The sequence below is a fragment of the Lepisma saccharinum genome, chromosome 3 (assembly GCF_977018435.1).
Source record: "Lepisma saccharinum chromosome 3, izLepSacc3.1, whole genome shotgun sequence".
Classification (NCBI taxonomy): domain Eukaryota; kingdom Metazoa; phylum Arthropoda; class Insecta; order Zygentoma; family Lepismatidae; genus Lepisma; species Lepisma saccharinum.
In genome coordinates, this window is record NC_139231.1 from 108,797,510 (window position 1) to 108,811,746 (window position 14,237).

Here is a 14,237-nt window from a genome sequence, read left to right on the forward strand (position 1 = left end):
TTGGAATTTCACAATACTTTCCTTCCGAATCTAAATTGCTAAAATTAGACTGGAAATATTTCCTCTGCTTGCCCTAGTGTTCTGAGACGTCGCCACTTTAAACACGGGACCTGGGGCAAGCACCCCTTTTGCTCTTGCCTCTAGGGCCAACTGCGGCATCTAGGATTGCTTGTAATGAACTACAAATCCACAAAGGTCTTCCTCTATCTTAGGCATGGCACTAATAGAATTATTCCTCGTTTATTTGACCTTGTTTCATTTTGGTGTAGGTATGGAGAGCCAAAGTGGTTATAGTCATGAGAATTCCAATTGGCCTTTAATAAACATTACAATAATGAAGAAAGTAAGTATCGTAGAATGTTTATTGCTGAAGAAAAATACCAAGTCTGTTAGCATAATTTTATGACCTTAATGGACTTGACAATAGCGCTGAACATTAAGCGTTGATTAGCAAATGTGTAGCTTAATAGTGACGTTGTTATTTGTGAATAATAAACAGTCAAGGTATTGGGTTACGAAATCAACTCCAAGATAGTTTTCAAGAAAAATAATAGTTCGAATCTTTATTCTTGCATTTTTAAACTATAATACATATTTTGACAACTTTAGTGTATCTGCTGAAAGCAATGTATTTAAATTTCTTTGTCTGGTTTTTGGAAAACATTTTTCTTCAGTTTGAATCTTGAGTGTTTCTGTACATAATGAAACATTTTCTTGCCCATCCTTCAACTCGATAGAAAATGTTTTCCAGCAATGCTAAAATAGACAGACAGGAATAACGGATTCCACATTTTAACATACAGCAGAAGTGTAAAACCCATGCTGAAGGGGGAAAGATTTCCCATTACCTCACTTGTACACTTGATACCATGTTTTCTATTGGATCAACAGTGCTACCTCACACTGCAGGTTAAGTACGTGCGTGCGTGTGTTTATGAAGGTTACATAGCATAGAATGAACAGAGTCTCATTGTGTATATATTTCAAGGACATTAAATACAATGCATCTCAACAGAGAGAGAGATTGTAAAGAACTCAAGATAAAGCACGCTCACCTCCTCAATAATTAAATAAAAAGGAAAAACCACGGAACAATTAGGAAAACAAGACGTTTATTAAAACACAGTCCTTGCCGATAGCAATTTCATGTTGCGACACTAGTGCCTTCTAGCGCCGTCGTCCAAACCTCAGGAACACGTGATCGACGTCCTGTCGCTTGACTCCATTCTCCACAAGGGGCGAGTTCTCCCGCAAGACTGCAAGAAGATTAAGCACTGGAATGAAATAAGGTGAAAGCAAGCTAGACAAGGAACATGGATATGAACCACGCACTATATTTATTCGAGAAAGTTTAAATATAATGTTGACAAGATGATTCGAGCTATACACACACACAGCAGCATACACTCAATTTAAAAGTATGCATTCTAATGTATTATAATGACGTTGTTTGGTATAACATCTATGTAGTTAACTGTTCCCTGCTAGCATTTAAGTGATCCAGGCCTTATTCGTAGGATCAGTCTTGATTAGCATATTGTTGCACGAAGCGATCTTTTGAGGAATCTTATTATGTGGAAACAGAAATGAATGTTAAAAAAAAGGAAAAAAGTATTACATTTGACCTGAAAAAACTAAGCTGACTTCTACTGAATATATTGATATTTTACCTTCTTAGGTCATTTAAATTAAGTCATTTTTCTGAATTAGTTTTATCTATTTATATATCAGAAATTTTGTTACTTGGGTAGTCTAACATGAAATGTAAGTAATGAAATGGTAATAAGCGAGAACATTAGGCATTTCAGTATAAAACAGGGGTGTCCAAACTCTTTTTTATGTGCAAGACCAACCTAGTACTTCAGCAATTTATCGCGGCTTATATTAGACGTACTAAACATAATGCCTCAAAATAAAAATACGAGGGTTGTCCCGAAAGTCAGTAACCTGATCAGGAAAACTAAATAGTACGATCTCATGAAAACGGCATGTTAGTCTTGCGTTCTTTGTAGAATATCGACGACCAAAATTTCATTGTCCTGGGACTTTTTTATGGGTGCTGAAAGTGGACTAGGTGTGAGTTTCAACTGTAATAGAGGAACAAGAAGTTCGTGATGTGATGAAATATTTATGTATGAAAGGAGTGTCAGCAAAGGGCATTCATGAGGATACGATGTCGGAGGAAGCTCGTGCCCACAGCATAGTTTTAAAATGTGCAGTTGAATTCAAACTGAGGCTAAGCAGCAATGAAGGCCTGTGAAGACAACCACCCAGGAAAATGAGGACAAGGTGCATGATTTGGTTATGAAAGACAGAGATGTTCAATAATGAAGTAAAACTTGATTATCTTGTGTGATCTTGCCCAGAATAGGGACAAATGAAAGGTTTGTGTTGCTGCAGCCATAAACCTTCGGGTTTAAGAAGGCTAGATAATTAGTTAGTTAGTACAGTGAAATCGCGGTATCTCCCAGCGCGGGACCCGCCTTTCTGGCAGTGACCCTCTGTTGGCGCGTTTGCCTACGAAGGAACTCGCTGTCAAACAACCAATTAGGCCTTTTGCTTTTGCAAGAAGCGGCAACATCAAAAATTATCCTCCCCAAAGCAGCCAGCAGGGAAACAGGATTTTGTCAATATAACCGTTCTGCGCTGTGAACGGACACCGGTTTCTACAACGGCGAAATTATAGTTAGCAGCATGGTCAGGCCACGAAATTTTTGGACAACCCTCGTACAGGTTTTATCAATACTATGGCGGGCCATATAAACATTGGTGGGCCGTAGTTCTGGTGGTACTTGTGTGCAAAAATATCTTACAAGAAGCAATATCATAGGGTGAGTATAAAGCAATTCATACGAGACAGCATAAAACACGTGACAGTTGGACATCCTACCGACACACCACTGAGGCCCATATATGTATTGCATGTACAGTCACGGACATTTCTGGGTTGTAACGATCCCATTGAGAGTCAGTGGGTTTGTCACAACGCGGAAGTGCCTGTGACTATGCATACACACGCAAGCAGAAGAACGTCTCGCCTCGAAGTAAAGGGCGAGAATACAATCCCTGGTTATATTTTGGACCCCGTCCCCAACAACATACATTAAAGTAGGCCTCTCAGCAATTTTCCACGATGTTCTATTTGCGTAGACGTTATGGCAATTGAAACTTGCAAATTACATTTGGAGGAAATGCGTTCAGTTTGCTAACCTGAAGCCATGGAAATGCAGCGATGCGGCATTTTAATTGTCACACAGCGGCGTTGTATAACAAATACCTGAACTACACGTGGGCAAAGGAAACCCACAAATTAATCAAACTTCCAGAGCGGAATGGAAATGAGACAGAGGCCGCCATGACAGTCGTTAATTACGAGCATATTGGACAGCTTTTCCAGGAAAACAATGCACGTGACAGCCGTTTGTCAGAAGCAGGATCCAATGAGCAGTCTTTGCTGATTGAGGACTGCTAACGAGACAGGGTGGTCATAAAGCAGAAAGGGTTTTGAGTGTTTCGTCTTGAAGGTGAAGGTTGTGTAGTACTGAACAGTGTTAATCCATTAGATTGATTTGATTGATTCACCTTTCTGCCACTTTTGGCTAATCGCGAAAATGAGGATGAGTGATGCTATGATGAAGGGACACTCACAAAGAACATCCATGCCCAAGCAGGGATGCTAACCACTCCGCCACGGTGCGTTAGTTCATTAGAGTACTTGGATAATGCCTTGGATGAGAAGGGAATAGAGAATATTCGTAGAGAGACCAGTTGATCAAGAGGAAATGAGAGGTCAATATGGAGGTGAACCTACAGGAAATTGGTAAGGATTGTTGGCTTAATCTTGCCCATATTGTGATGAAAGGCTTGTGTCTCTGTGGTAATAAATCTTCGGGTGTATGAGTGCCATAGTATGAGTTACATTTTAATAGTATAACGTCAAAGCGACAAAGGGTTGGTGGAAACTGGCGGAGACAAGTGACGTTGGTTTCAAATTAAAGTGAAAGACATCAAGTGGAAAACGTAAGGATACGAGGGATCCGAGACAGAGTCAGAGCTGGATTTAAAATGTTGCCAAACCTAGGCCAACATGAAAGAAAAAAAAACTCCTTCCGTAATTCTTTCTCTGAAAAGATTGTGCTGCATCAGTGCTACATTAGTAGCATAACATCTTCATGATCACTGTCTACATCAAGCTTGATCATTTCGCTTGCACCTAAGAAAGTCAGTGTATTGTGTTGTGCGAGTTTCCCGCCTGTGCTTTGAGGGGTGAAAAATACTGCGGGTTCAATCGCCTTCCCTTTCACGGAACAACCTCCTGTATCATCTACCTTGATTACAATTCACGAACGCAACCGAAGAACCCTCCTGCCTCGCTCACTCCCTCCTTTCCCGCACTCTTAGAACTATACAGCACCGCGGCTCGCTCTGCAGTCCACACGTGCGCACGAGAGCGCTCTTGCACAAATACAGCGGGTTCGGCAGGTCTGATCTAAATTCACTTTATATGGGTCAAAAATTGGAATTAGCGCATTTTTTCGGTTTAGAGATTTTTCTTTAACTGATCACATCTCAATTGTTTCTTGTAAACGCTTATATCCCTACTTCATATAATATTTTATCTTTTAAAAAAATTCTTAATGCATCTTGCTAATGAAAACTTCCACTCAAAGGGTAACAGTGTTGTTTTCCTATTTGGAGCTAGGATCTTCTCGATGGCTCAGTGATTACGTTGTCGCCTTGTAATCAAGGGACCCTTGTTGGATAGCCGGTCAGGCATGTGATGGTTCGGATCCCACTTTAAACTGTAGGTCCAGTCCCGATTAGCCTTTCTGTGCGTAAAGTGAACTTGAAAAGAAAGAGTCAAACAAAGAAATCAATCCTATTTGGAGCTATGTTGACACGTTGAGCACATTTGTGCCTTCAGGAAAACGATGACGTCTTAATTGTTAAGAATTTCAAACATTTTCTACCATTGTCGAAAGTATATTTACCTATGTCGTGATGTAGAATACTAGGAATTAAACATCACATCTTTTAAAACAAAATGCTCAGTACAAATTTGCGGTTAGTTATTTTTTTAAATGTTGAAAATAAAATAGAATAATTCAAGGGATGTCATTACGATGTCGTCTCAAATTTATTCTCTGCGCCCTAATACACTAGAATCTAGTCCTTGGCATGCTGGCTTCACGGCGAAGTGAAAAGTTGCATATGGAAATCCGGCTCAGTGCCCAAAAGCGTTAAATTGGTCGACTTTTGATCTCGTCACAGATGATCCAGCGTTCGAGTCCTAACCTTGGCATAGGTGCTGTCTGTGGTTGTCCCTTGATCAGTTTGGGAGCCTTCCTGATGGCGTAGTAGTAGGGTTATCGCCTCGTAATCAAGACGTCCCGGGTACTATACCCAGTGGAGACACATGGTGGTTCGGATCCCACTTTAAACTGTAGATCCAATCCCGATTAGCTTTATTGTACATAAAGTTGACTAAAATCCCAACTCGACTAAACTCAACCTTGATGAATTTAATTTAATCACCACTCACCTTCATCATCGCTTTTTGCGAAAAATGGCGTGGAAAAATTGTAAGAATGACGAAAATACAAATTACAGATAAATTTCGTCTAGTCACCACTCATTCTCATCGTCGAGATTAGCCAAAATGGCAGAAATGCGTCGCTCAATAACAAAACTACAACACACGTGCAATATAATTGCAGGCACTTGACATATGAAGCGTGCGAAAGTGATTTCGCAACAGATTGAAACGCACGCAGTGCGATGCAGAATATGTCGACGATTCTAACCGGAACTGCGTACCTTTGTCGTCCAGATACTGCTCCATGGCAGACGAGAACTCGGCTATCGTTGCGAGGGCGTTGCATATCTTCTTTATCCTAGGGGGCAGCTCGTCATAGTATTCTGGACTGCACTGGGGTGGAGGAACGGCCGTGACGGTCTGTGACGTCATGAGGGCTGCAAGGAGGACGAAGAGAAGCGAAAGCAGGCAGGCAGATCTCATCCTGAAAAAAAAAAAACAAGAAAAAGTTACAAGTGTCACCAATTGAATATCCTCAGATCTAACTCAGGATAGCACAATGACTACAAAGTCGTTATATTTGATCCTTAAATCGTGATTACGTTATGGTGTTGTTTACTTTTATCGTTTTTCTGACTCCCTTTACATAGTCGCGACGATGGAAATGAATGCCGATTACATGAAACAGATGAAAGGACACGCATATCCAGACCGGACACGAACGTAGAACCTTCGATGGCAATGTTTTGAGAATACGGTAGGGCGGAATGTGCCACCATATGGCTCTGATTCTCAATCAGGAGTGTATGCTCTACTGGGAGGATATTGCGGGGTATCAGAAACACATGTAATTTTCAATTTTCATGCCATGTCATGTTTCAAGAGTTAGTAGTTATTCTGTATACTATAACATGACATTTCTTAGTATTAATATTTGTGTTTTTGGAATACAAGCACTGTGTCTCTCTCATAATGTCATGTGTAGCAGTTGAACAATGCCCAATAACAGATGGTCCAACTCTCTAACAGCGCATGCATTGCAGTGGCGTAGCATGGACATTTCGGGTGGGAACGCCAAGTCCGAAGGAAGAGTCGGCCCTTTCTTGCTTAATAATTTATTTATGGTATTAGTCGCCACAGGTATTATTTGCCTGAAATAAGCTGTAAGCTGGGTTTTCAATAAAACATCATCATTGCATGTTTTAGCTAGAAAATTAGATACCTCACTATGCCACAGATGTTTTGAACTCTGGTGTTCTATACCTTTTTTTATATCTTTCTGCATGATGCAAGTCATTAAAAACCTACCTGAATCACAAGCGCCTCTGCACAACAGTAGACGTCATTGTTGTGGGCGATCCAACTACAGATTGATTTGGTTTATTTTATGTCGCTTTTCTACCACTTTTGGTTAATTGCGAATATGAATATGGGTGATGATATTGATGAAGGGACACTGACAAGGAACACCCGTGCTCACGCCGGGATTCGAACCAGGGACCTCTGTCGTCTCGGCTCACTGTGAAAAGCAGAGTGGATGATCCAAACATCGTACACTCTACTGACGTAACAGTGCCGATTAGTAATTCAGACCACTGTTTATTACATCTTGAGAATGCTGATAAACATTTTAAAATAATTTTGTCCAGAGACCATTCGATGTTAAGAGTTTTCAAATGAATGCTAAACATTTCCATTCACACAATATTAAGTAGTTAGATAATAACGAAAAAATACAATAAAAATAATAGTTTTGCGGGTTAAGTGGTAGAGCAGCCACAGGCTGAATTTCTACCACAAGGACTTCACCAACTTATTTGACAAAAACTGTGTTGATGTTTTAGTTTCTAATACACATCGCTGTTCGTGCGATAAATTATACAATGCAGTGGCCATTAAGAAGCAGTATATTTGAGATTGGTAAAGTTACGTCAGTCAATATTGCGTATTGTAGCATCACATAGCACGAGTTGCATGAGCGCGAAGATCGAAGAACCGGGTAGGAATTCTGCCGCTGTCGTCTGCTTCAGAAGGCAGGAAGGGTCACATGAACCAATCACGGTAGACCTCTCGTACGCTGGCGTAAGAGAGCCCATTTACGCGCGTGCTGTAGAAATGGAAGCTTTCCCTCATAAAGGCAGCAAGGAATATAGGAGTCCTATACGCCGAACCTGCTCGGCGTCCGGCCGGGAAAGGCATTGAAAAGAGATGCTAGAACGAGTGTTGAGAGTGGAGCGTTGCAAGCGGATCGCGAAAAATAGCTATTATAATGCCATGAAGGTCAAACATATATGAAATTAGTCACGTTTTACTTTATAATCACAGCATTTAAGCATTTTTGAAATTTTAAATCTGGGAACGCCGGGCGTACGGGCGTACTATAACGCTACGCCACTGATGCATTGTCGATAGATTGCGGGCATACACGTACATAATAGCACTTACGCTGCTAGTTCATCAATGCGACTGATTCAGAAATATTGTGAAAGTATTTCATTCAAATCACAAACGGTCCTTACATGCAGAACATATAGGAGATATCTACGTTGGTAGTTCATTATAATTTACAAACACACCATCACATACACACACACACACACACACGTGTGTTCTGCTAAGTAAATGAACAAATGTCTGCACACAAAAGAAACGTTGATTTCTTTATTCTTGAGACGGGGGGGGGGGGGATGGAGAAAATTAGATTGTGCCAGAGAAGGAGAGGTAGGTATAGCGGGAGCACAAGATAAAGAGCACGTAGAACCGCGTGTAGTGAGCTGATTGGATGCAGGCGAAGATCCGCGAGACGTTCTGGCCGAAGGCTTTTTTTTTCTGATCACTCTACGGAGTATAGAGTATAAGGGTAGGTAGAGAAAAAAGACAGAAAGGAATTCACGGAAGAAGACACGGGAAGAGAGAGGAAGGAACAGAGAATTAGTTTATGTACAGGGAAAGAGAGAAAAAGAAAGCGAAAGATATATAACGGAAGAGAAGAGAAAGACAAGGAGACAAGTACATAGAAACTGAGGAAATAGAAATAGCAACAGAGAGGAAGAGAAGAGAAGTATAAGACTGGAGAAAGAAAGAGAGGGGAGCGAGAAACAGAGGAGAAATAACACTTAAGAACGTAAGTCATTTGTTTAACATGACACGAGTGAGGGTACATGATGGAACATATAACTTAACCAGGAATGCGTGCTTCCAGACAATATTCCCAAGGGTTACAAAGTTCAAATAGAACTGCAAAGTACTGTTGTATCGATTTAAACATTTAGTTCGCGTCCGGATCGATGAATAAAGAAATACGAATTCTCAACGTAGATCAGACTACATACACTCTTCACGACATACATAAGCCTACATGTATATACATATCTTAGACATTATATTAAATTGAGAAGCAAAGGTATATTAGAGAAGAACCGACGACAGGGGAAATCATGTTTCCCGATCTTTAGTCGCTGAATTTCTTTCTTTACAGGTTTTGTAAAAGACTACCCCACTGGACTTTCGAGGATGCATAACTTAAGCCAATTGGAAGAAGCTGGAAAAAGTATAGACTGTGTTTAAACATCATCTTCTCTTGTGTAAGGTTAACACTGGAGCACACGTTTTTTGTAAGTGAATTCTCTAATTTGTCATCTCCCGGTGGAGGCACTTAGTGGTTCAGATCCCACTTTAAACTGTTAAGTCCAATCCCAATTAGCCAATCTGTGCGTAAAAGTGGACTTAAATTGATTGATTGAATTGTTGTTTTAAGTCCACTTTATGCACAGAAAGGCTAATCTGGACTGGACCTACACTTTGAAGTGGGATCCGAACCACTATGTGTCTCCACCGAGTATCGAACCCGGGACCCCTTTATTACAAGGCGAGGACGCTACCACTGCGCCATCGGGGAGGCCCAAAAGTGGACCTAAAAAGTCAACCAATCAACTGTAATATATAATCTATAATTTGATAACCATTTTCATACAAATAATTACAAGCTTGCATTAGATTGAAGTTTAGATTTGTCGACATAATTGGCCTCCTCGATGGCGTAGTGGTAACATCGTTCCATGGTAGCTAATGGGTTCCGAACTCGATGGAGGCACATGGCACAGTGATTCGTATTCCACTTTAAACTGCATGGCCAGTTTCGATTAACCTTTCTGCGCATAATGTGGACTTAAGACATCAAATCAAATAAAAAACCATTCGGTTCTGGGCTCGATGTCCAGTGCAGGCACACAGTGGTTCAGATACTTTAGACTGTAGGTCCAGTCCTTCTTAGTCTATCTGTGCATAAATTGGACTGAAAACAAACTCTTCTTCTACTTTGTGTCGACATTAATTTGATTGATTGAATGATTTGGTTTATTTTAGTTCTCTTTTCTGCCACCTTTGGCTAATCAGAAAGATGAGGATAAATTATAATATGATGAATTTGGTGAAGGGACACTCGCAAATAATATCCATGCTGAGGCCTTAATTTGAACCCGTTATCCTTGGTGCCGTAGTGTGTAGTGCTAACCACTCCATCACGGAGGTCGACGACATTATTTTGAATAACCCTGTATATATGGTAAGGAAACAAGGCTTTACATAACTAACTTAAAAGGAAGCATATCTTTCAGTATTTCCACCTGATTTTTTCACCGCACTTTTAACACTTTAAGCTAATCGAGACGACTTTTATAAGCGAAATTTGTGTTTATTAACTACAATCCCCAACACTGTTTTCATTCAGAATCGTTGCAAAATTTCTACCATTATCATCAAGGAATAAACTTTTCCCTCTGTATGTCTTGTGATTTAACTTCTGGTGTTCGGGGACATCGGGCATCCTACGATCTGTGAATCTCTGATTAACAATTATTATGGTAATACTAATTAGTTGATGTGGTTTTAGGATTGCGAGTTCAATTATTATAATATAGAGGGGAAAATTCGACGAACAAAGGGAATTTTGCACTTGCAAAAGGGATATTGTGCTCTCAGGTTGTGGCAGCACTGAAAGAATTATCTGCCTTCAGTTTCATTGTTGTGCTTTGACAGAGAATCCTTCCTGCCTTTCTTGGACAGGCTGTTTCTTTTCCGTGTGGGAGGAGCAACGATTTCGTAGGAAATAGCTAAACCTAATTGTGATCTCGGGAGAAATGCCCGTTTATTACTTCCGTTCTCTTTTTCGTAGACCTAGGAAAAAAAAAGATGGAGTTAATGGAGAGTGGTCAAATGAAATTTTTCGCGCGAGTTGTTCGAACGTTTTCCCTTTCTTTCAGAGGTTCCTGCGGTTGAATGGCTCCCCTAGAAATGCAGTCCTTGTCATCTGACACCCCCCCCCCCTTTCGTTCCCAGATAGATCCCTTTGTGCTTCCTGCACGGCAATTATCAATTTATTTATGATTCATTTAGCATTTGTGCTGCCTGATCGAAGCGAAATTAGTAATAGGCGATCGATGTAGATATCAGTGTGACACTGTGGTCAAATATCTCCAGGTGACACTTTTACGTTACGTGTATAACAGTATCTTCACTTCAAGATGACCTGTACCAATTATGTGTATAATTAGAAGAGGACGGTTTCATAAATATAAAGAAAGTGAGAGAAACATAGAAGAACTTAGAAAGTGAAACAGAGAATGAAAGAAAGAGAATCAAAGAGAATGAGAGAAAAAATAGAAATAGATTGAGAGAGTGAAGGAGAGTAGGGAAGGTTGACAAGGAGAATGAAACAGAGTAGGGAAAGTAGAAAGTAGCGGGAGAGAGAGAGAGAGTGAGAGAGAGAGAAAGAGAGAGAGAGAGAGAGAGAGAGAGAGAGAGAGAGAGAGAGAGAGAGAGAGAGAGAGAGAGAGAGAGAGAGAGAGAGAGAGTAAAACACAGTAAGAAAAGTAGAAATGGGAGAGATAGAGAAAAATAAATTTAAATAAATATTTAAATAGAGGATGAGAGAGGAATAAAGCGATAGAGAGAGCGAGAGAGTGAAATAGAGGAGAGAAGAGAGAGAGAGAGTGATATAGAGGAGATAAGAGAGAGAGAGAAATAGAGGAGAGAAGAGAGAGAGTGAAATAGAGGAGAGAAGAGAGAGAGAGAGAGAGGGAGAGAGAGAGAAAGAAAGACAGAGAAACTGAGAAAGAAAATAAAGCGAAAGAAAATTTAAGTAGCTGTGTCTATGATAGCATAGTCCATCTGAAAATATTTCATTCATCCAAAATAAGTTCTCAGTTGAGGCAACTGTCACCTTGAAACTTCAAGTTTAGTCCAGAATAAAAGCGAACATAAAACTAACCTTTGCCATACTTTACTTTTTTCATTCTGCTATAGCTTGTACATACACTGACGTTTATCCAATCCAATTTTTTACAGCGCATAGTCGGATAATGCAAATGTCATTACGTTACATAAATTATAAACTTTATATTGTGTAACAGACGCTCCACAAGAGAGTCACGCAAGGTAATTATTTAAAAACGCCTCCCTATGGAGGATTTAACGTTGGAATGTAAATGGAACATGAGTTACAATGTACGTCAAGCATATTGGGATATGTAATTTTAGATTGTGGCCACAATGCATTACCAGGTAACCGCTGCCCTGAATGGGTGGATGGGGGCAACACCAAAGTAAACTAATTAATTGTTTTCCTCCATTCGATCAACCTCGCGGTGGCTTCTCTGAAAATCCACCGTCAATTAATTCCCAGCACGGATATTTACCCCCAGTGTTTGGGGATATAGTTGTGGTTGCTGTGTAAACAAGTACTTCTATTTTTCTACTAGGACAATGATGATACCGAGTGTGGTAATTGATTGGTTTTGATTAATTTTGTTCATTTTACTTCGCTTTTCTTCCACTATTGGCTACTCATGAAAAGTGATGATATGACGAGATTGACGAAGGGACGCTCACAAGGAACACTCGAACCCGAGACCCCTGGCGTCGTAGCGCGCTGTGCTAACCACTCCGCCACGGAGATAGGCAATTCCATCTATGTTACAAAATGTAGTTACACTTAGGTAAATGATAAAATTGATCCTAATCTTGATATAATATTACATGTTGTATATGAGTGTATTAATTGAAAAAAAATCAATTGGGAAAGGATGAAGGAGGGATTCTAGTAACTTCTTTCGAAGCATAGGAGTATTATATGTAAAACGTCTCCCCAAGAGCTAATATTTGCAACCGGGGGAAGAGGGGATTCTCCTTCACCCACTATTCAAATACCACCCTGACAAAAACCCAACGTGGAATATATACAGGGGATGGACAAAAATATGGAAACACATGCGAAGAAAAACCGAAATGCTGTAGCTAATAAGATGCAGGACCGCCTTTAGCTTCCAAAACGGCCTGTAGTCTCCGAGGAATGGACAAATACAAGTCCTGGATGGTGGATAATGGGATCTTGCACCATTCTTCATGCAAAACATTGTCACAATTCTTCTCAGTGTCCTTCTATCTCTGTCACTCGGTGTACATTTTCGTCCACGTAAGTTGTTTATCTGATTATGTCATCATGATCTTGGATAGAGTCCCTCTCGATACGCCACATAATATGGCTACTTTGGTAACAGAAGCGCCCGCAAGGCGGACACTAACGATTTGCCCTCTTTGAAACACTGTCAGCTCGGACATGATTCAGTATCAACTGCACTGCACGCTATCTACAGTGCAACTGTCGACTCCTAACAGTCCGACAGGGTCCTATCTCACGGCGCAAAAACAAAAGAATGTCGCACCGTGTCCAATTTCAAGTGGAAAAATTTCGTCGATGCCACGCGTTCCGATGTCGTCGTGTTTCCATATATTTGTCCATCCCCTGTAATAGACTGGCGAATTAGCGACCTGTTGTTGGCGCGGATGTAATTATATTATTATTATTATTATTATTATTATCCACCGTCAACCCACTCATTATGTTAATGGAATATTTATTTTTTAGTTTGTCATGTCTCGATGCTCCGCTTAAACACGAAGTATCCTGAATTCACCTGAAAAAAAAAAATATCATAAAATGGACAGCGGAATTAGTAAATTTTATCAGACGTTATAATTGGTTTACTCTTCGACCCAACAGTTATTAAGATTAATACGATTAGAATAAATACTTTTGAAATCTTTGAATACAGTGGTGTGCTGAATAAGTGTTTTAAGCTCGGAGAGGCTAATCGGGACCGAACCTACAGTTTGAAGTGGGATCAAAGACACTGAAATTTGCCTATGCAGATGATCGAACCCAGATTCTCCTGTTGGCCATATATGGTTATGATTGCCCTTTCATTCATCCAATTTTATGAACATTCATGCTCATCTTCACAATTAGCCAAAAGTGGCAGAAAAGAGAAGTAAGTTCAATCAAAGCCGTAGAGCATTAGGTATTTCAATCGTGGTTAACGGTCCAAAATGTTCGTATGTGGTTCCCAGAGCCGTCGTTAGGGGTGTTCGACGCGTGCCATCGCCCAGGGCCTCGCGCTTCCGAAATATACATTATATAATATTATATTGACATTAATTTCTTGTGCAGACGTGATTACATTAGAATAGAAGAAAGAAAGTGAAGGAAAACGCTGTTAGCGATAGAGCTATAACCAGAATTTTGTAACTGGGACTACAAGGTAGAAGCCCGATCTGTCCGACGACGTAACGCAATTGAATTCCATGTTTGTGACCAGAACCTTCGACCGATTTCCTGTCATAAACTATTACCCGAGAGAGTACA

At 40.3% G+C, this 14,237-nt stretch overlaps 1 protein-coding gene across 2 annotated transcripts in view; it reads right to left on the bottom strand.

Annotated features, from left to right (window-relative positions):
* Window positions 1-962: 962 nt before the first annotated feature.
* Ms (neuropeptide receptor myosuppressin) overlaps window positions 963-14,237 on the bottom strand; it is a 112,885-nt gene continuing 99,610 nt past the window's right edge. Inside the window, exons 2-3 of one of the 2 annotated variants that reach the window (XM_083120096.1) lie at window positions 5,818-6,020; window positions 963-1,256 (exon numbers count right to left, since the gene is read on the bottom strand). In XM_083120096.1, the coding sequence (XP_082976222.1) occupies window positions 1,168-1,256; window positions 5,818-6,019 (291 nt within the window). In that variant the 5' untranslated portion in view covers window position 6,020 and the 3' untranslated portion in view covers window positions 963-1,167. Of the gene's footprint in view, window positions 1,275-5,817; window positions 6,021-14,237 lie in introns of both variants that reach the window. The other variant, XM_083120095.1, reaches the window with a different exon arrangement.